This window comes from Phoenix dactylifera, chromosome 1 (assembly GCF_051530095.1).
Source record: "Phoenix dactylifera cultivar Ajwa chromosome 1, Ajwa_hap1_PhDact_Kaust_v1.1, whole genome shotgun sequence".
Lineage (NCBI taxonomy): Eukaryota > Viridiplantae > Streptophyta > Magnoliopsida > Arecales > Arecaceae > Phoenix > Phoenix dactylifera.
The window spans coordinates 42,967,804-42,989,776 of NC_143190.1; the positions used below are offsets into that span (position 1 = coordinate 42,967,804).

At 48.5% G+C, this 21,973-nt stretch overlaps 1 protein-coding gene and 1 pseudogene across 2 annotated transcripts; one reads left to right on the forward strand and one right to left on the reverse strand.

Annotated features, from left to right (window-relative positions):
- Positions 1-10,922: 10,922 nt before the first annotated feature.
- Positions 10,923-11,954, reverse strand: LOC149768680 (kinesin-like protein KIN-14H). Its single transcript, XM_089923964.1, has 3 exons — positions 11,620-11,954; positions 11,471-11,547; positions 10,923-11,090 (listed from the first exon to the last, which is right to left on the reverse strand). The coding sequence occupies exons 1-3, from the start codon at positions 11,764-11,766 to the stop codon at positions 11,039-11,041; spliced, it is 276 nt and encodes a 91-aa protein (XP_089780090.1). The 5' UTR covers positions 11,767-11,954; the 3' UTR covers positions 10,923-11,038.
- A 3,509-nt stretch (positions 11,955-15,463) lies between these two features.
- Positions 15,464-21,611, forward strand: LOC149768681 (S-linalool synthase-like; annotated as a pseudogene). The gene is made up of 16 exons (XR_016395774.1): positions 15,464-15,606; positions 15,681-15,981; positions 16,091-16,489; positions 16,790-16,872; positions 17,157-17,245; positions 17,331-17,404; positions 17,488-17,538; positions 17,630-17,842; positions 18,312-18,479; positions 19,259-19,374; positions 19,583-19,812; positions 20,239-20,354; positions 20,435-20,527; positions 20,728-20,941; positions 21,023-21,152; positions 21,253-21,611. The product of XR_016395774.1 is annotated as an S-linalool synthase-like (transcript).
- Positions 21,612-21,973: the final 362 nt, after the last annotated feature.

The following is a 21,973-nucleotide window of genomic DNA, read 5'->3' on the forward strand; positions in this document are numbered from 1 at the left end:
AGTCGTCTTACGTTGTTTTCATTCTTCAATGGTTCATAGTGAAATCCATCAACAGACAAAGTATAAAAGTTGAAAAAGGACTATAGTCCAATTCCCACCCCTCCTCCACGTAGGAGCACTACAAAAGAAGTAATTTTTCCCGGCGCTTTGCAGAGCTTTTACCGACGCTTATACGCGTCGGAAATTTTCCTCCCCACGCGTCCAAAAGCGTGACGAAATCGTCGGGCAGGTGGGCGTGGAGGATTTTCGTTCCGACGCGTTTCGTCAGCGTCGGCAGATAACCCGACGCTTTTAAACGCGTCGGCAAAAGCAATTTTTCCGACGCTTTTATGCGTCGGTCTATTACCGACGCTTTTAAGCGTCGGTAGTTCTTGTATTACCGATGCTTTTGTGCTTTGGTATACCTGTGCCGGGAGAGTTATTGCCGACGCTTTTAAGCGTCGGCAATAGCATTTTTTTTTTTTAAACAAATTCGTAGAAACAAATGTTAAACCTGTATACAAAATACTTTGAGCCCTTCTTTGGCTTCTTTTTCAGAAGCTTCTGAGTCAAGCACTTTCCTGGCAACCATTCAATTTCAGTCCAAATGAAATTTTATGTATAATACATATGTTTCAATTGTCATATTGTAGTTTCAACGTAAAACAAACTCAACAAAAAAAAAATCATTCACATGGCTAACAATGGAAGGGGCTGGAGTATAACTTCCATAAAAAGTTCCTACAACTTAATGATGTTCTTGGAATGGCAGAGTAATACATGCAGAGTAATACATATGTTTCTGTTGCTGGGGGTCCAAACCGAGAACGATTGGCACAGCGGTGTGAACGGGGTTCCCTTTGAGTTGCTTTGGTTGCGCTCCGCCCTCCGCCGTGAAACCTGCAAGCAAGCCTCGCACCACCACCAGGGTAGTGGGGGCCCTCCGACGATCAAGTCAGGGGAGATCGAAGGAGAAGGAGAAGGAGAGGTAGCAGGTAAGATGATACTCTGGAAAATCTTTCTTACCCTCCCCCTTCCCCCCCCAGCCCCATATATATCAGGCTGGGGGGTTTTTCTGCGGATTGGTCATCGTGTGGCACGATGGGGTTGCCACTGACGTGGCCGTTACAGGGCGTCGTGGGGCAGCGCTGGGTACGGCCATGGCAGGGCGTAGTGGAGCTCCGCTTTGTACGGCTGTTACAGGGGATCGTGGGGCAGCGCCGGATTCGGCCGTTGCAGGGAGTAGTGGAGCAGGGGGCCGCGGCGTGCCTCAGGAGAACAGTCTGTTGTTGTCAAGAGATTGCCGACCCGAGGTCGGGTTGCTGGATCAAGGGGCAACCGACTCGGGGTCGGACTGCGGAGCCGAAGATATCCGACCCGAGGTCGGATTGCTGGATCAAGGGGCAGCCGACTCGGGGTCGGGCTGCGGAGCCGAAGATATCCGACCCGAGGTCGGATTGCTGGATCAAGGGGCAGCCGACTCGGGGTCGGGCTGCGGAGCCGAAGATATCCGACCCGAGGTCGGATTGCTGGATCAAGGGGTAGCCGACTCGGGGTCGGGCTGCAGAGCCGAAGATATCCGACCCGAGGTCGGATTGCTGGATCAATGGGCAGCCGTAGTCTTCCTGGGCACGCGTGCCGGTCACGTGGGGCATGGTGGCTAAGTTCCCCCGTAACAGTAGCCCCCCACTTCCGAGCCTGGAACCAGAAGGGGAACGGGTGAAGGGAGTGACGCTTCGAGATTGCCGCCATCCCTCGGAAAGGCGCGCGCGCTCCGAGCTCCCCGCCTTCTTTATGGCGTATGGCGGTTGTCGCTGACCTGGCAGTCTGCGGATTTCGGCGGACATCCTTCCTTAATGGCGTCGATTCGCCTTTGGGGCGCGAACGATCCTTCGGCAGCCAGGCATCCTCTGGCGTCACCGAGGCGTCACCCGCCTTTCCGCCTATTTAACCGGGGGCCCTCCCCGTCCGCCTTTCTTTCCACAGGCATCCTCGAGTTTCTCCCTTGTGCTGCTGCCGTTGTTGTCGGACTGTTCGTTCGCTCCTCTTTTGATGCTCTTGGTAGCGTCTCGCCGACTCCTGACTCTTGAAGTTCCTCCGGCACTAGGCCAGGCATCCGAGGATTAGGCCTCAGGAAATTCTTCCGGCGCTAGGCCAGGCATCCGAGGGTTAGACCTCAGGAAATTCTTCCGGCGCTAGGCCAGGAATCCGAGGGTTAGGCCTCAGGAAATTCTTCCGGCGCTAGGCCAGGCATCCGGGGGTTAGGCCTCAGGAAATTCTTCCGGCGCTAGGCCAGGCATCCGAGGGTTAGGCCTCAGGAAATTTTTCCGGCGCTAGGCCAGGCATCCGAGGGTCAGGCCTCAGGAAATTCTTCCGGCGCTAGGCCAGGCATCCGAGGGTTAGGCCTCAGAAAATTCTTCCGGCGCTAGGCCAGGCATCCGAGGGTCAGGCCTCAGGAAATTCTTCCGGCGCTAGGCCAGGCATCCGAGGGTCAGGCCTCAGGAAATTCTTCCGGCGCTAGGCCAGGCATCTAAGGGTTAGGCCTCAGGAAATTCTTCCGGCGCTAGGCCAGGCATCCGAGGGTTAGGCCTCAGGAAATTCCGCTCATTGGTCGGCCAAGGCTGGCGCAAGCCGAGGCGACCGGTCGGGGCTTCAGGCTAGTCTGCTCCCGGGATGATCATCGGGTTAGCCTGGCATCCGAGGACTGAGCCTCGGGGAATTCCGCTCGTTGGTCGGCCAAGGCTGGCGCAAGCCAAGGCGACCGGTCGGGGCTTCAGGCTAGTCTGCTCCCGGGATGATCATCGGGTTAGCCTGGCATCCGAGGGCCGAGCCTCGGGGAATTCCGCTCGTTGGTCGGCCAAGGCTGGCGCAAGCCGAGGCGACCGGTCGGGGCTTCAGGCTAGTCTGCTCCCGGGATGATCATCGGGTTAGCCTGGCATCCGAGGGCCGAGCCTCGGGGAATTCCGCTCGTTGGTCGGCCAAGGCTGGCGCAAGCCGAGGCGACCGGTCGGGGCTTCAGGCTAGTCTGCTCCCGGGATGATCATCGGGTTAGCCTGGCATCCGAGGGCCGAGCCTCGGGGAATTCCGCTCGTTGGTCGCGCGCCTATCACTTGCCGCTCGACGGGGTTTCTCCGTGGCCAGCTGCGATCGTATTTCTCCTCCTCTCGAAGCGTCGCCTGGGGAACACCAGAAGGCTATTAAATGCTAATTGAGGCGTTACCTGGAAAATCGGATCGGCCAGTTGCTGCTTGCGAGGAGTGCCAGTTAAGCGGCCGCGATACGCGCGTTCTTCGAGGCGGATGCGGCCTGGGCGCGTGCGGAGATACGTGGGCCGTGGGATACACGCTGCCCGGAGTGTCCTGCATGAAGAATGCAATTAAGGAGAACGACGCTTAGGAGGTCGTGGGAGGATACGCCTCGAGAGCCGGAACGGCTCCGGATTCGATGCGCCCGCATTTATTGGAGCCACCCGCATAGGAACGACCGGGGGGCCACAGTTTGGCTATAAATATAAGTGCAGGTGCGGTGGAGCCTGCCAAGCCGGAGCTGTTCAGGTTGCCATGAATCGTGGACCTCCTCTCCGGTGCGTGGCTGGGAAACCCCTGCCGGAGGAACGGGAGGCGCGCCCCTCGCGACTTCCGCCAACTAGCCGTTTCATCTGGGATCAACAAGGAGATTCTCTCCGGCGGAACTCCGCTCTAGGCGTTTCATCCGGGATCACATCCCCCCTCTTTTCAGTCCCACCTCCCGATTGAGCTCTGCGCTAGACGCTTCATCCGGGATCGCGCCTCCTCGCGCTATTCTCCCTTGTATTCCTTTCCTCCCCTTCTCCTGGGGAGGACCGGAATATCCCTTGGAGGTGGCGTTCCTCTAGAAGCAGTGCGAACTTCTTCTTCGTCCGCGCCGGCTCTTCGTCTTTTGCGTGAGGCGTCGATGGCGCCTCCGGGGGGAAGCACCCACGCCCGGTGGGATTGCAGCTGCTTCGGATGGAGGGCTCGGGATCCCAGATCCTCAGCTTAACGGAGTCCCCACCTCTTCCTTACTTTCTTTACTCCCCAATTCTCCTCTGGGAATTCTTTGTAATCACACGAACACGCCATTGTAACCAGGAATTATTGAGATGAAAAGGACTATACATTTTTTGAACTGTCTTTCTGGCTTTGTCTTTCTACTGGTAATACACCCGTAGGTTAGCGGAATTCCAGCTCCTTGGAATTTCTCGACCATCTAGGGCCTCCAACTGGTAGGAGCCAGGTCGGTTTACCCAGCGAACCCTATACGGGCCTTCCCAATTTGGCGCCAGCTTCCCACCTTCCGTGGGTTGAGATGCTTTGGCTCGCCTTAGCACCAGATCTCCGATTCTGCAAAGTTTTGGTCGGACCTTGGAGTTATAATATCGGGCCACCCTCCGCTGATACATCGCCATCCGAACCTGCGCCATTTCCCTCGCTTCTTCCAAGAGGTCCAAGTTTCCTCGGAGTTGCTCCGAATTGGCCTCGGGTCGGTGCGTAGCCACCCGGGGCGAGGGGAGTCCGAGCTCCACGGGGACAACCGCTTCCGTGCCATAGGTTAGGCTGAAAGGCGTCTCCCCGGTAGGGGTCCGATGCGTGGTCCGATACGCCCAAAGGACGTTCTCGAGTTCTTCGACCCAAGCTTGCCCCGTCCGACCGATTCGCGCCTTAATTCCTTGGAGGATTGTCCGGTTTGTCACCTCGGCCTCACCGTTGGTTTGGGGATGCGACACAGATGTGAACCGATGCTCGATCCCGAATTCCTCGCAGAAGTCACGGAAATGCTTGTTGTCGAACTGTCGACCATTATCCGAGATGAGGACCCGGGGTACCCCAAATCGGACAATGATGTTTTTCTTCACGAACTTCCGGACTTGCGCCTCCGTGATAGTGGCCAGCGGCTCTGCCTCCACCCACTTGGTGAAGTAGTCGATTGCAACAATCAAGAATTTCCGCTGGGCGGAAGCGACGGGGAATGGTCCGAGGATATCCATTCCCCACTGTGCGAAGGGCCAGGGTGCGGTGATTGGTGCCAAGGGGACAGAAGGGGCTCTCTGGACGTTGGCGTGGCGCTGGCAGGCGTCGCATTTCCGTACGTGATCCTTTGAGTCCTCCAACAAGGTAGGCCAATAATAGCCTTACCTCATGATCTTGTGCGCCAAGGACCTAGCCCCCGAGTGCGATCCGCAGACGCCCTCATGGACTTCGCCGAGGACGTAGGCCGCCTCCGAGGGGCGGAGGCACCTTAAGAGGGGGGCGGTAAACGAGGTCCGATACAGCCTCCCTTTATAGAGTACGTAGTGGGCGGACTTCCTGACAAGTCGCCGAGCTTGATCTTCGTCTTCAGGGAGGATCCCTTCGGCGAGGTAGGCGACGAGCGGGTCCATCCAAGACGGCTCCGGATCAATCGCCATCACCGCTCCAGCCTCGCCGATGCTCGGGGCATCCAGGGTCTCCAGGTAGATTGCCCTCGACAAGTTGTGCGCCTCTGCGCCCACCAAGCGGGACAACCTGTCGGCCCTGGCATTTTCGCTTCTGGGGACCTGCTGGATGTCGACACTGCCGAGGTCGGGAATGAGTGCTTGCACCTTCCGGACGTAGTTCTGCATGGTCGGGCTCCGGGCCTCGAACTCCCCATGGACCTGCCCGACCACCAGCTGGGAGTCGGTGAAGACCTTCAAACGCCGGATGCCGAGCTCCCCGGTGAGTTTGAGTCCTGCGACTAGGGCCTCGTATTCCGCCTCGTTGTTGGTAACTGGAAATCCAATCCTCAAGGCATACTCGGCTATCACTCCATCAGGACTGGTAAGGACCAGCCCGGCCCCTCCACCCTCGGGGTTCGACGACCCATCGATGTGAAGCGTCCAGGTCGGGAGGTCGAGGCTGGGCGTTTCCGGCGGTCTAGGTTCCGCCTCCTGCACCGTGCACTCAGAGAGGAAGTCCGCGAGCACCTGGGCCTTGATGGCGGGTCGAGGCTGGTAGCGGATGTCAAATTCTCCGAGTTCTACTACCCACTTCACCAGCCGTCCCGCATTCTCGGGGTTGCTGAGGATCTGTCGTAACGGTTGATCAGTTAAGAGGGTGACAGAATGGGCCTGGAAATAGGGACGGAGCCTCCTGGTCGCGGTCAGCAGCGCGAAGGCGATCTTTTCAGCCTTCGTATACCGCATCTCGGCGTCCCGTAGGACCCGGCTGATGTAGTACACAGGCTTCTGGAGCTTTGCCTCTTCCCGAACCAGCACCGCACTGACCGCGGTTGGGGAGACCGCCAGATAGAGGTAGCGCATCTCCCCTTCTTGCGGCTTGGACAGTAGGGGAGGAGACGCTAGGTATTCCTTGAGCTGGTTGAATGCTGCTTGATATTCGGCCGTCCAGAGGAAGTCTTTTGGGCGTTTTAACACCTTGAAGAATGGTTGACAGCGTTCGGCCGATTTTGCCACAAATCGTCCGAGCGCGGCGACCCTTCCAGCGAGCTCCTGAACTTCCTTTACTTTGGTCGGAGGGGACATACCTTGGATGGCCTTGATTTTGTCCGGGTTGGCTTCGATACCCCGCTGGTTGACAATGAAACCAAGGAACCTCCCGGCCGAAGCGCCAAAGGCGCACTTCGCTGGGTTCAGCTTCGTGCGAAACTTCCGTAAGGTGGTGAAAGTCTCCTCCAGATCCACGATGTGCTGGTCTGCCTGGCGGCTCTTCACCAGCATATCGTCCACGTACACCTCCATGTTCCGGCCGATTTGCTCTTTGAAGATTTTGTTGACGAGGCGCTGGTAAGTGGCGCCAGCGTTCTTCAGACCGAAGGGCATTACCTTGTAGCAGTACAGCCCCCGGTCCGTTATAAAGGCAGTTTTCTCCTCGTCCTGTGGGGCCATCATTATCTGGTTGTAACCGGAGAAGGCGTCCATGAAAGACAGCAGCTGATATCTGGAAGTCGCGTCGACCAGTTGGTCTATCCGCGGAAGCGGGAAGCTATCCTTAGGGCACGCCTTGTTCAGGTCGGTATAGTCGACGCACATCCTCCACTTCCCGCTCGCCTTCCGGACAAGTACAATATTTGCCAGCCACTCGGGGTAACTCACCTCCCTTATGAATCCTGCCTCCAAGAGTTTGTCTACCTCCTGGTCGACCACCCGGATCCGATCCGGGGCACAGTGTCTCTTCTTCTGCTTCACTGGCCGGTGGGTCGGGTCGACGTTGAGGGCGTGAGAAATGACCTCCGGGTCGATCCCAGGTACATCGGCCGCCGACCAGGCAAATACATCGGCATTGGCTCGGAGGAATTCCACCAACCGGGCCCGAGCTCCCGGGTCGAGATTGGCGCCGACCCGGACCACCCGGTCCCGGCGGCCTTCCTCGAGGGGAACTTCGACCACACCCTCGGCCGGCTCCCCCTGCCGCAAAGCCACCTCGTCTCTGGCATCAAGGGACTCGACGCTTAGGGCTTCTGCGGGCTTCTTCCCTTTGAGGGTCGCTAGTAAACATTGCCGTGCGGTCGGTTGGTCGCCTCGGACCTTCCCGATCCCGACCGCCGTGGGGAACCGCATGAGCAAGTGGTACGTAGAGACCACCGCGCGAAGGGCGTTCAGTCCGGGTCGTCCGAGGATAGCGTTGTAGGCCGAGGGAACACGGACGACCAAGAACCCGAGTCGCACCGTGGCTTCTGCGGGTGCGACGCCCGCAGTCACAGGCAGCTCAACGACACCTTCCGCCGGGACAGCGTCACCGGTAAATCCTATGAGGGGGGTGGATATTTTGTGCAACAATTGTCTGGACAAGCCCATCTTTTGGAAGGCCTCGTAAAACAAGATATCAGCTGAGCTTCCACTATCCACAAGAACACGCCTTACATCATAGTTTGCCATAGTGAGGGAGATCACCATGGCGTCATCGTGGGGGGTCTGAACCCCCTTTACATCCTCATCACAAAAGGTGATTACATTGCCGACCCTCTGTCTCTTTGCGACGGCCGCCCCTGACGCTTCCGTCGGGCCCCCTGCGTTCCTCACGGGCCGGGGGTAGCCCCCAGTGATAGTGTGGATCACGCCCGCAACGGGTCGATTCTGCTCCCGAGGCTCCGGAGGGGCCGGGTCGGCCGGACGCGGGTCTGCGGGGGGACGTCGGTCGCTCACATATCGACCGAGACGCCCCCGGCGGATGAGAGCCTCGATCTCGTCCCGAAGCTGGAAGCAGTCCTCCGTGTCGTGGCCGTGGTCTCGGTGGTACTCACAGTATGCCCGGGAGGGCCTCTTCCCAGAGATCCTCCGCATCTGTCTCGGGGCCGGGAGGTCCTCCCGCCCCTTGATCTCCATAAGGATCTGGGCCCGGGGAGTCAGGAGAGGGGTGTACCGGTGAAAACGTCGGGGCGGAGAACGAGGGCGTGGGGCGCCGTGGTTTTTCGCCGGCGACGGGCTTCTGCGCCGACGCTGAGGCGTCGGGCTCCTCCTCTGGCGTGCCTCTTTCCGCCTTTTCTTCCCAAGCTTTTGAGGGATCTCGGCGGCCTCCTTGCTCCGGTGGGCGGCCGCCTCCTCGGCGTCCGCATACTGGTTCGCCCGGGACAACAGCTCTGGGAAGCTCTGCGGCAGGCGTTTGTCCAGGGAGAAGGTGAGTCTGCCCTTCCGGAAGCCACGCTTCAGGGCTGAAAGAGCTACCTCCTGACTCAGGTTCCGGACCTCCAGCGTAGCCCTGTTGAAGCGGGTAAGATAATCCCGCAGGCTTTCTCCCTCGTTTTGCCGGACATCAAAGAGGGAGTCGGAGACCAGTCGCCGCCGGCTACTGACGGCGAAATGAGTGATGAAGAGGCGAGTGAACTGGTCGAAGGACCGGATTGAGTCAGCCTCCAGCCCGGCGAACCATGCCCTCGCCGGGCCACGGAGGGTTGCCGGGAAAGCCTTGCAGAGAAGGGGATCTGATGCTCCGTGGAGGAGCATAAGGGTCCTGAAACTCTCGACGTGATCTCGCGGGTCCGCCGCCCCGTCATATGGCTCGATCGCCGGCATTTTGAACCCCGGCGGATTCGGGGTCCGCAGGATCCTCGAGGCGAGCGCCGGCTGGGAGGAGATCTCTAAGTCGGCGAAGGGATCTTTGGAATGGCCCTTCAGGACCTGGAGTTGTCGGTGGAGATCGTCCACCCGCCGGTCCAGGGAGCGCGACCGGTGGGTGGGAGACAAGGAGCGGCGAGAGGGGGACCGACTGGAGCGCGGGTTCCTCGAGGACTGGGGGGTCTGGGAACGCGCCCGGGCCCGCCTCTCGTACCCCGAGCAGCTCCGGTGGGAAGGTCCCGACAGAATGGAGCGTGCTCGAGAATCCTCCTCGCGCCGGCGCTCCTCCCCATGGGAGAGGAAGGAGCGCGGGTTGAGGACGGGCGAACGCTCAGGCAGCAGCGGCTCCTGAGCCCGCTGCGGCGCCCGGGACATCGCACCCTGCAGATTCTGCACCGCCTCCGCGAGGGTGCGAACCTGCTGGGCTAGCCGGTCGAACTGGGCGGCTTCAACCGTCTGAATGGGCGGTGGGGCGGTGGAGTGTTGCTGAGAGTGTGTTGGAGATGCAGCGGCCTCCCGGCCAGAGGCGCGAGAGGCCCCGCGACCGGAAGCATTGGAAGCTCCACGACCACCTCGCCGTGCCATTACGATCGCTCTGAGATCCGGGCCCTCCTTCTAGCGCCAACTGTTGCTGGGGGTCCAAACCGAGAACGATTGGCACAGCGGTGTGAACGGGGTTCCCTTTGAGTTGCTTTGGTTGCGCTCCGCCCTCCGCCGTGAAACCTGCAAGCAAGCCTTGCACCACCACCAGGGTAGTGGGGGCCCTCCGACGATCAAGTCAGGGGAGATCGAAGGAGAAGGAGAAGGAGAGGTAGCAGGTAAGATGATACTCTGGAAAATCTTTCTTACCCTCCCCCTTCCCCCCCCAGCCCCATATATATCAGGCTGGGGGGTTTTTCTGGGGATTGGTCATCGTGTGGCACGATGGGGTTGCCACTGACGTGGCCGTTACAGGGCGTCGTGGGGCAGCGCTGGGTACGGCCATGGCAGGGCGTAGTGGAGCTCCGCTTTGTACGGCTGTTACAGGGGATCGTGGGGCAGCGCCGGATTCGGCCGTTGCAGGGAGTAGTGGAGCAGGGGGCCGCGGCGTGCCTCAGGGGAACAGTCTGTTGTTGTCAAGAGATTGCCGACCCGAGGTCGGGTTGCTGGATCAAGGGGCAACCGACTCGGGGTCGGACTGCGGAGCCGAAGATATCCGACCCGAGGTCGGATTGCTGGATCAAGGGGCAGCCGACTCGGGGTCGGGCTGCGGAGCCGAAGATATCCGACCCGAGGTCGGATTGCTGGATCAAGGGGCAGCCGACTCGGGGTCGGGCTGCGGAGCCGAAGATATCCGACCCGAGGTCGGATTGCTGGATCAAGGGGCAGCCGTAGTCTTCCTGGGCGCGCGTGCCGGTCACGTGGGGCATGGTGGCTAAGTTTCCCCGTAACAGTTTCAATTGTCATATTGTAGTTTCAATGTAAAACAAACTCAACAAAAAAAAAGTGTTCACATGGCTAACAATGGAAGGGGCTGGAGTATAACTTCCATAAAAAGTTCCTACAACTTAATGATGTTCTCTTGGAATGGCAGTTATTTCACATGCAAGATTCTATTCATTAAATTCACAAATTTGCTCAACATAAAAATTCACTCTTATAGCTCTACGGAGCAGAAGTCATAACTGGCTTGGTTAAAATAACAAGCAGAAGGTATAAGCATTTCAAAAAAATGATGCAAGATACATTCAGCTTATTAAACGAAACCGTAGCCTTGATTTGGTCAACTCTCATACCAATGTCATCTTTATAATATTTGTTGAAAGTCTTTTTTCAACAGTCCTCTGACACCCATGCCAGAGTTGAAAGGCAAAAGGGTTGGGTCTCAAGAATGTCCCAAAAACCTCGACCTGCATTTTGTATTTCCATCCCTGACTTTGTAGAGATTGGCTGAATATTTCCATCCTCTGAATATTTGCTCCAGAGATCGGGGTATAAGCCCTTTCTGCTCAGGCGGTTCTGGCGTGCCCATCATTGTATAAGTTTTACCAGAACCTGTTTGCCCATAAGCAAATATGCATACCTGCAACAACAGACAATTCATTTTCTTAAATTCAGCATGCCATCACCAGAAAAAATCAAATAAAGGTGGCACTTGTTAAACAAATAATAAAATGGCATGAAGTAGATGCTGCATATTAGAGATGTAATACAAGAATGGCATCAGAGCCACCATTAGGGGTCAAAAGGATAAGAGAATCGGTAGAACTGGCCAGGCAACAAAATGATCAGAGTGGAAAACCTAGGTTAAGTCACCGCAAGAACATTAGAGAATATGAAAGTCCAGACTAATACCAAAAAACAACTGACCCCTCTGTAGGATGTAGGATAAGAAACAGGGCGTACTCTACAAAACAGGGCGTACCAAGAGATTCAAGTGATGTAGGATAAGAAACAACTGACCCCTCTGTGCCACCACAATCACTGCCAGGTAAAACAGGGCGTACTCTACAAAACACTCGGATATTTCCTTTCAGTTCCTACAGAACGAAGAAGATTTAGCACCAAAATTATTGGCAAAAATAATCAGCCACAATAAGTAACATAAGTACCAGTATGGTGTTGTGCAGCTTTTTGCGCAATTTCTTTGCTTCCAAGATTTGAGGCTCTGCATCTGCAAGACGATCTTGCAAATCTTTTACAGTCTTCTTCTGTCCTTCATATTCTGTCATTGTCTCGATGGCAGTCAAATCAGCCATCTAGAAAAATAAACAGAGTTGTTAAAACTGACTGAAATAGCTAAATAACATTGAAAAGATGTTTCTTGCTTTACTGCTGCCAAAACAAGTTCCTTTCCCTAAGGCATGGAACAAGAATATCAAATATTGCTACAAAGTCAGATATTACAATTCTCGAAACTCAGCTGTCACAAACCTTCAACTTTTTATTTGCTGCAGCAAGCTGATGCTGCAATACCTGTATCTGCTCTCTTTGGGAAGAGAATGCGCATATTTCAGAATTTAACTAGTTTCCCTTTTGTATATTGCTTGAGTTAACGATAGAACTGTTCTGTTGTCATATTCTGGTGATCAAAGTGATAAACCACACATAAACCTGTAACATTATACGGACATATTACATGCATTTATAAATATTAAATCATCTTAATTATTATGATTATCTTATAGGTGTATACCCTTCTGTGCAATCTAGATTGGCAGGGTCTGCCAAACATATCCATGTAACAATAAGATATTACTGTCTAAATTGACTATATCATAGACTAAGAAGGTTCTTGGAGCCAGCAACAGTAGAAGAAAAAGCATTATACAGGAGTGACGCCAAACAAACTTTAAGGTACATAGAGCAACTCAAAGCTGTCAATATGTTTCATCCATGATACAAAATAGACTTAAATGATATCTTCACATTAATGCAAGTCATAACAAGGGACAAAAGCTCATGCTGAAATTGCCAATTAATAAGCTAGCAATCATTTTTGTCCTACATAGTTCGCTCTTGACCAAAACAATACATAAATGCAAACATTCATACCTAAAATAGTCTGTGCAAATAATATGAACACTTAAATAAGTCCATGTATACATGTACATGCGCACATATGTTACAAATATTATACATCTCACTGAACATATGCATGAATCTATGCATGTGCATATGCATTTACATAAACTATTAATACATGCATATCAATGAATATACATCATATGCATGAATATATACACACATATAAGTATCTATGTATGAACAATGTAAGTATGTATATATATTTATATGTATACACTGTATCATATACACATTTTTTTTTAAGAAATTTGAATTAATGGAGGCTCTAAATTTCTGAAAGTGCATTTTAATAACATATTTTAAGTCAGGCATAATTCCACAAGATTAACTAAATATGAGAATTACTTCTTCAAAATGCACCAAATTATGTAGCCCAGAAATTTGAGTATGCAAAAATTACTGCAAAAATCTATTAGTAACCCAGAAGTGCTGAAAAGAGTCTAGACAGTAGGCACGATCTTGTCGATCCTAATCCATCTTCTCCGCAGAGAAAAAATTTAGTAGGTGGCTTATCGTTTACAGCACATATTGATGTCTCTAATATCAAATGTTGCTCATCTCCATTACAAAGGAGGCACTAACCTAGTTTGAGCTGCTCCGATCCCCTTAAAACATATTTTTGCCATAGTTGGTGTGATTCTCGAGGACGAAGCTCGATCAAGGCTTATACAAAAGAAGAGGAGAAGGAGCGTGTTGAGGAAGGAGGAGAAGGAGGAGAACAAGCGAGACGGAGGGAGAGAATGGAGTAGGAGAAACTACCTCGGGCGGAGCGCACGATGGGGTCGGTCGGTCGACGCCGGAGAGGAGGTAGGCCTTCTGGAACGTGGCCGTTGGCGTCAAGGAAGTCCGATTCGTGGCTTTCAGCCGCCGGAGAGGAGGGAGATGGGGGCAGCGCCGGAGACTAAGGCAAGGGCAGCGCCGGAGAGAAAAATAAGGGGTATCGGGAGTAGCTAGGGCAAGAATGCGGGCTTGGGGTCGGGCGCTGTGTTTTAAGGGGGCCTTGGCGACGCTTATAAGCGTCGTTTTAGTCTCAAGTCTACGACGACGCGTTTAAGCGTCGTCCAATGCTTCAAATTTTCCACGCTCACCAAGAGCGTCGGGAAAGATTGGCGCGGGAGCAGGAAATGCCGACGCTTTCCCTTAGCGTCGGCATTTAAGCGTCGGCTTTTCACACTTTTACTGTAGTGGAGCTTCGCTTATAGTAAATAAATAAATAAATAAATAAATAAATAAATAAAGGAGCTTTTGAGTTTTGATTTTATGTTATTGTTTTCTATTTATTCTATATAATTCAATTAGTTCAGGCTCCCATTTTTATTATTCTAATGTAATGGAAAATACTGTCACATCATTTCACTTTCCTTTGACGGGGATTTAAGCACTCAATCCAAGTTTCAAATTTTCTTTCTTTAATCCTCGATCCCTAGCACTTGTATATACTTACATCTTAATATGTTTGCGGCCACAAATAACTATATATATATATATATATATATGTATGTATATATATATGTATATATATATATATGTATGTATGTATGTGTATATATATATATATGTATGTATATATATATATGTATGTGTATATATATATATATGTATGTGTATATATATATATATATATATATATATATATATGTATGTGTATATATATATATATATGTATGTGTATATATATATATATATATATATATATATATATATATATATATATATATATATATATATATATATCTATACTAGTAAAAGTGGATGCAATACATGTATGTATAAATCTCATACGAATATGTGCAGGACTAAAAATTAAATTCTGATGGTCAAATGATTGTATATTAAAGTCCAATCAAAGAAAGTACGAGGTGTTAAAGTTCCTTCATAAATTAAGGTTCCAAATTAGAACATATAATTACTCTACTACTAAGTTTCCCCAAGAGAACTTTAGTACTGTTCTTTGATGTGATCATAGAAATGTATTTCATTTATTTCTAAGATGTGCACATCTTGAACTAGAGCCTTGACATTTGTCTCCCAACTTTTCCAAAAACTTTTTTTTAAAAAAAAAACAGGATGGAAATTTCTTCATGCAAACACGGAGAAAGTCCTTATGAAACACCGTGGTGGCATCCCCCGATGGTTTGCCATTGTATTCCCGGGCATGCTTGAGCTGGCGATGGCTAAAGGCTTGAAGGTCTTTCCTCAAGGCTACACAAGAGCCGTGGAAGATGTCTTCAATGAAAGGGACAAAATTTTCAAAACGTAGATCTTTCTTCCAATATTTTTCTTTCATATTTATGCAGCTTCCTTCAAATTTACTGGCTAAAATGGGTATTCTTCATTCCTGATACCTGTCTACTTCATCTGCAGGCAAGAAGCATCCTGCGGTGGTCACCATCTTCCACTTCTACTGTACCTCGAGGCCTTGCCAGGAATCTACCGAGGGAAGCATGAAGATATTCTTAAGCATAAGAGAGAAGATGGGTCCTTGTTCCATTCTCCGTCTGCAACTGCTTGTTCCTTCATGATCACTGGAGATAGAGATTGCAAGGACTATTTGGAAGCCATGGTCCAAAGATGCGGTCATGGAGTGAGTTCTAAAATAGCGATAGATCCGAAAGATGGTATTTACTTTGTCTCTACATCACTACAACAATAAAGGGTTTTGGCGACTCTATATTGCCGACGCTACAAAAAAGCGTCGGCAAATTTTTTTTTGCAACGGTAACTGCCGACGCTTGTGGAAAGCGTGGGTAAAAAACGTTCCGCCGACGCTTTTAAGCGTCGGCGTAGGAAAAAAATACGACGACGCTTATAAGCGTCGTCGGACTTCACTCCTCCCCTCCACAAAACCCCGTCGGATGGAGGTGGGCTGCCTTCTTCTCTTTCGAACCCTCTCCTCTCCTCTCATTCGCCCTCCTCTCCGTCGCCATTCCTGGCCAGTCCCGTCCTCGCCTCTCCTTAGAGCCTCCTCTTCCCCTCCGCCTATTCCCTCTCCTCCCTCGGCTTATCCTCAGGTACGCAGCCGTACCCTCCTCTCTTCTCCTCTCTCCTCTCTCTTCTTCTATAACTTGGTTTCTTTGGTGCGAAGGGGGCTTACAGAGGCCCGAAACCCCGGCGGGATTTGGTAGGCGACTGGGTCTCCAACAACGATGGGTTCGTCCGGAGCTTGCCCATCTTCGTGGGCGGCCTCTCCTTGCTCGCTGTCCTCCTTAACCGCGCCTTCTCCGGCATCGCCCCCGAGTTCTTGAACGACGACGGCGACGAGACGAGGGTTCTGAGCTCCACCGCCCCATCCTCCACTCCCTTCCTTCATCGCCGTCTTTTTTCTAGAATCGAATCGAAGCTGCACACGGTCTCTCTTGGCCTCTCTTTCCCCATCTGTTCTTGTTGTAAGTACTCCAGCTCTAATTTCCCTTCCCCTAGTCGCCACGCTTGATTTTTCTCTCGATCTGTTTGCAATGGAAAGAAAACCTGATGCTCGTTTCCTTCTAATCTCAGGGTTTCTCTCTCTCCTTCGGAGGGAAATTACATGTGCCGAATTGTGGTTTTCGTTCGTTCGGGAGTGATTTCTCTGGAGATGGTTCCGTCTATCATCCGGAAAGGTATATCTCAGCAGCCCCCTCCTCCTTACTTCCAGCCATTGCAGGAAGGGATGTGCTCTGTGCTCACAGGCCATGAGATGTATCAACCACCACTGGAAGAGGAACAAATGGGAGGTGGTGGGATTCCGGGATTGAAGAACTGGGTCACCAGGAGCTTCGGCGCTGGCAACAACGGGCTGGGTGAGGAAGGGGGTGTGGGATCTGGTGGTCCTCTTGGTGCAATGGGGTATGGGGACTTGCAGAGATCCATCGATACATTTGGCCAGAGAACATCTCAGTATAGAGGTGTCACAAGGTCAGTATGTAGGAGCTCTTAGTTTCTTCTACAGCTGATGGCTTGTTTTCTTATTGGATCTTGTTCTTTCTTCTATATATTGTTTATTGCTCTAGTACAGTCCTACTTCCTTTGTTCATCTCTCTTCATATTTTTAATGCTCTGTTTATATATAAAAACTCTTGCGTAGCTGTTGTTTATTTCCTATATATGTTTGTAAGTTTTTTGTGCTTATGTGTGATGTGGGATGGCTCTAACCATTTTGTTTTCTTTTAGAAAATTTTTCTATGATCATATAAAGACTCTGGTTTTGTGCATCAGGCATAGGTGGACTGGTAGGTATGAAGCCCATCTGTGGGACAATAGTTGCAAGAAGGAAGGCCAAACAAGGAAAGGAAGACAAGGTTTTTTTTTCAAACAAACTATATCCACTACCATCTTATGATTTCAACTATCATATTCAGTCTATGGTACAAACTGACTATTTAATCATATTTGGTTTGCCATGTTCTTTCCTGGGAATGTCATGAATGAAATCTATGTTTCTTGTGCAGTTTACTTGGGTGAGCCCCCGCTCTCTTTATCTACCTCTTTTATCTATTTTAATCTTCTTCTTCTTCTTTAGGATATTCTTGTTGTCTCCAAGACATGAAAAATTTTACTCAGCTCTCTCTTCTCTGGATTCCAGGGGGGTATGACATGGAAGAGAAAGCTGCAAGAGCCTATGACTTGGCTGCCCTCAAATACTGGGGACCTTCCACACATATCAACTTCCCGGTATGATTGAATCAGTACAGGCTTTTAGTTACTGAAATTTAAACTCCTTTTTGCTGGAAACACGTCTGAAATCGTTTTCATTCAGTTGGAAGATTATCAACAAGAACTCGAGGAAATGAAGAACATGAGTCGACAAGAATATGTTGCTCATTTGAGAAGGTAAATGTTCTTTCCTTATGTTGTAGGCCACTTCCAATGCTTGGTGCTTGTAATATTTTATTTCATGTTCATCTCTGTTGCAGAAAAAGTAGTGGGTTCTCACGAGGAGCTTCTATGTACCGAGGCGTGACGAGGTTAGTCTCGCCGCTATTCATGATTAAACGACATCATTTTCTTATTTGTTCAAGAATTTTTTATACACTTGCTGCTTCTATTCATCTCCAGGCACCACCAGCATGGAAGATGGCAAGCTCGAATTGGGAGGGTTTCAGGAAACAAAGATCTTTATCTTGGAACCTTCAGTAAGTTTTTGAGGTTAGAAGTCCAACCGCTATGCTGCACCCAATCTAAGATGCTGAAATTTCAGAGGTCCTGTCGAAGAATGTGGTTACTGGCAATGACTCTGGTTTTGTGCATCAGGCATAGGTGGATTGGTAGGTATGAAGCCCATCTGTTCGGGAGTGATTTCTCTGAAAATTTTTTTTAAAAAAAAATAATATTCTAACGACGCTTTAAAGCGTCGTTAAAATCACGAAATTTTTTTAAAAAAAAATAATATTCTAACGACGCTTTAAAGCGTCGTTAAAATCACGAATTTTTTTTAAAAAAATAATATTCTAACGACGCTTTAAAGCGTCGTTAAAATCACGAAATTTTTTTAAAAAAAATATTATTCTAACGACGCTTTAAAGCGTCGTTAAAATCACATTTAACGACGCTTTAAAGCGTCGCTAAAAAGCGTCGCTAATTTCCGACGCTTTTAAAAGCGTCGGAAAATATTTTCCCCACTGTAGCATAGGCGACGCCTTACCGACGCTTAGGAAAGCGTCGGGATGGTTTTTACCGACGCTTAAAAGCGTCGCTAAAGGCCAAAAAAAAGCGTCGCTAATGCCCAATTTTCTTGTAGTGCATGGAAGAGGATGACCGGGTACAATTTGGTATATGACACAGTTCCTCCCACGTATCCTGTGGACCAAGACCTCATAAAGCTGTGTCTGTTGGACCATTTGATGCGACTAGGATGTGGTGACCATTTCACTAAGGAAATGGCAGATGCCATGGATCACATTTATCGGTTAGCTTACAATTTTAGCCTCTCTTCCTGCTTGAATATTTTTTAATTTTTTGGTCATGTTATATCATCTTCATTTTTATTTTTTTTGAATTTCATCAACTTATCGCAATCTTCTGCAGGAGAGGGAAAATGCCAGCTCGTTTATAGTTTCCATACTGTTTTCCTCAAATGTTATATCATGTTTTGAGGTCTCTCATACACGATTTTTTTTTCTAGTTATCATCACCAATGATCACTTAGCTGAAGCACGGTTCCGTGCAAACAAGGGCGATTAGTTGACAATTCACCAGCTATTAATTTGAACTTTAATTTTTTAAATAGTTTATTTTTTTAAAAAAATAAAAATTGAAAATTAGAAGCTTCGCCAAAGATTATGTGTCTAGTGGTTACTTAATAACTCTACAATATTATCCATCTAGCTCACAATGCATTCTATTACCTACAATATCTTTCTGATAAAAAATAATCTTCAAATCTTATTGTTGTTATTATCATTGTTTTTGTTGTTGCTGTTATTATTACTATTATTACTATTGTAGCGCTTATATGAAGAATGATATGTAGATAAATTTTATAAAAGGACATATCAACCATCATCAAATGTTTGCATGGTATTATTTCTCATCCGAACTTTTGTTTTTGAGCGAGAGATGGAAGTTCGATTTTGGATGGTATAAGCCCTTGCTCCAACTTGCCTGATCATAGCCGACTAGTCTAAGGCGTTGGAATATAACATAGCCATGCTATTCATGAGCCCATAATTGGTACTCCTCGTGTAGGAATTGGGGTACGGAGGAGCTACAACTGTCTAAAATGCACAATTTGCCGCTCCAAATATTCAGGGATTCTTTAGCTTTTCAACTCCTGAGGAGGCACGGCCATCGAATATCTCCAGGTAAGGATTCTACATATGTATCTATATAATATATATATACATATATATATACATATATATATATATATATATATATATATACATATATATATATATATATATATATATATATATATATATATATATACATACACAGACATCTAGATAAATATATACATCATTGCTCTTACATGGAAAGGAAAGTGGTTGATTGCTTTTTATGTCATAGAGAGGTTTTGCTGGTTTATGCGTGATCCGCAAATACTCTTGCACATAGAAGAGAACTACCAAGACTTCTTGGGAGCCATGTATACCGTCTACAGAGCCACGCATTTGATGTTTATAGAGGAATTGGAACTTGAAAATGCCAAAACTTTTTCCAAGAAAATATTGCAACAGGGATTGCCAAGCGAAGATTTGAAAGACAGCCTTTGGGCTCTTTCTGATCTCCAGAAAGAGGTAACTAAAACGACTTCTTTTTTTCAAAAATTGAGGTAGCTAGATAGCTTGCACTACTAGTTCTCTTTCAGCCCCACCAAAGTTTCTCGCACCAATGAGTTACTTGGCGTTACATGGCTCAAGTGAGCATCCCCTCGTGAATCATGCATGCCACATCAACATCAAGAAACTTTTTTTATCAGTGGTTGAAGAGTGACGTTACTCTTTCAACAAATTTTCTCTTTCACATGGTCAATCTAGAGTTGAAAAAGGCAAGAAGTGCTAAATATCATAAGATGTCAAAGAATGTGCTTGGCCCACAATCTAGTTCAATTCGTGTAAATTGCTGAAGTAAATATTTATCATCTAGACATCATGTTGTACATTAGTGGTTTCAACAACTAGTATTTTAATTTGGTAATTTTTAATGTCTGTATGCTAAATCAGATTGAGCATGAGTTGAAGAATCTGTGGTTAGCACGAATGGATCATCTAGAGCACCGGATGTACATAGAAAGAAGTAAAGACTATAATCTATGGATTGGAAAGTCCTCCTCTTGCAGGTAGCACACATAGCAATTAAGTACACATTATATGTGCTTATTATGGTTGGTGACATCAAATGCTTTATGTAAAATTGCAGGCTGACATGCCTTGACGACATTATCCAACTTGCCACAAAAAATTTCATGACTCGCCAATCAGTCTACAGGACTGAACTTGAGGAACTAAAGAGGTAGGCCTCAAGATTAAAGCAAATTAAATGGTTCTCCTCTTTCTTAAGCAAAGTAATAAATGCTCTTTTTCCTTTCTTTTTTTTTTTGAGAAGAAAAGTATTCGATCTTATGGACAGAATGCTATCACATTTTTTCCTCTTTTCCTTTGTTTGGTTATTTAATTGATTCTCTACTATATGATATCAATACATCATACTAGGTGGTCCAAAGATATAGGCCTTGCCAACATGGGCTTTGGACGAGAGAACAACAAACTGCTACTTCCTTGCTTCCACTCCCATTTCCTTTCCTTTAGATTCTGAGGCGCGAAAAATTGTGGCAAAGTGTGCAATCTTAGTTACAGTTGCAGATGCTTTTTTTGATGAGCATGGTTCATTGGATGAACTACAATGCCTCACTGAAGCAGTCCAAAGGTATTGTTAGTTGCTATATGAAGGTTGAGGAATTTGTACATTGTTACTATTTAATATTGATACTTAGTTTGATGGTAATAGGTGGGAAGGTGAAGGCTTATCTGGGCATAGTAAAGTTATTTTTGATGCTCTTGATGACCTTGTATGTGATATTACATTGAAGATTTTCAACCAACAAGGTTATGATATAAAAACACATCTTCAAGATATCGTAAGTTTCTCATGTCCATCTTTTCAAAATAGATGTGTACACTACTTTCATATGAGTAACTGCAGTTTGAGCCAGTTCGAATATGTTGTTGCATATGAAGTGGCGAGACATGTTCAATGCGTGGTTGAAGGAGTCCGAGTGGAGTGGAAGCAGACATGCACCATCAATTGATGAATACCTTCAAGTTGGCTTGATCTCTGTAGCTGTACAAGCAATGTTTCTCCCCCCATGTTATCTTGCAAGTCCAAAGCACCCACAGGACACTCCAGGAACCCGTTATAGCAAAACTACCAAATTGTTAATGCTCTCGACTCGCTTATTGAATGACATTGAAAGCTATGAGGTTATACTACTCCACCATAATTTTCATGCCTATTTGTCTCATTATTGTTGTTTTCAAACTAATGCAAAATCATTTCAAAAGAGATGAAACACGGAAAATTGAACATGGTTCCACTGTACTTGAAAGAGAATCTAGAGGCAAATATTGAAGATTCAATTGCATATATACATAACAAGCTGGATAGACTGAAGAAGCAGCTGCTTGAAATTATTATGACTAATAGCAATACCGAAATACCGAAAGAATGGAAACAAGTCCATCTATGTGCTTTGAAGGGGTTTCAGATGTTGTATAACCCCTATAATTTATTTGACTCTCCTACTGCGCTACTCCAGGACATTACCATGGCTATCTATGAGCCATTAGTTATGGATGCCCAGAGAATGCTTCTGCCACCATTTGTGCTTAATGCTCATGAGTCAATTAAGAAGAATAAAAGACAGTCTATGGATGATACTTCTGAGAAAGAACTATCAGT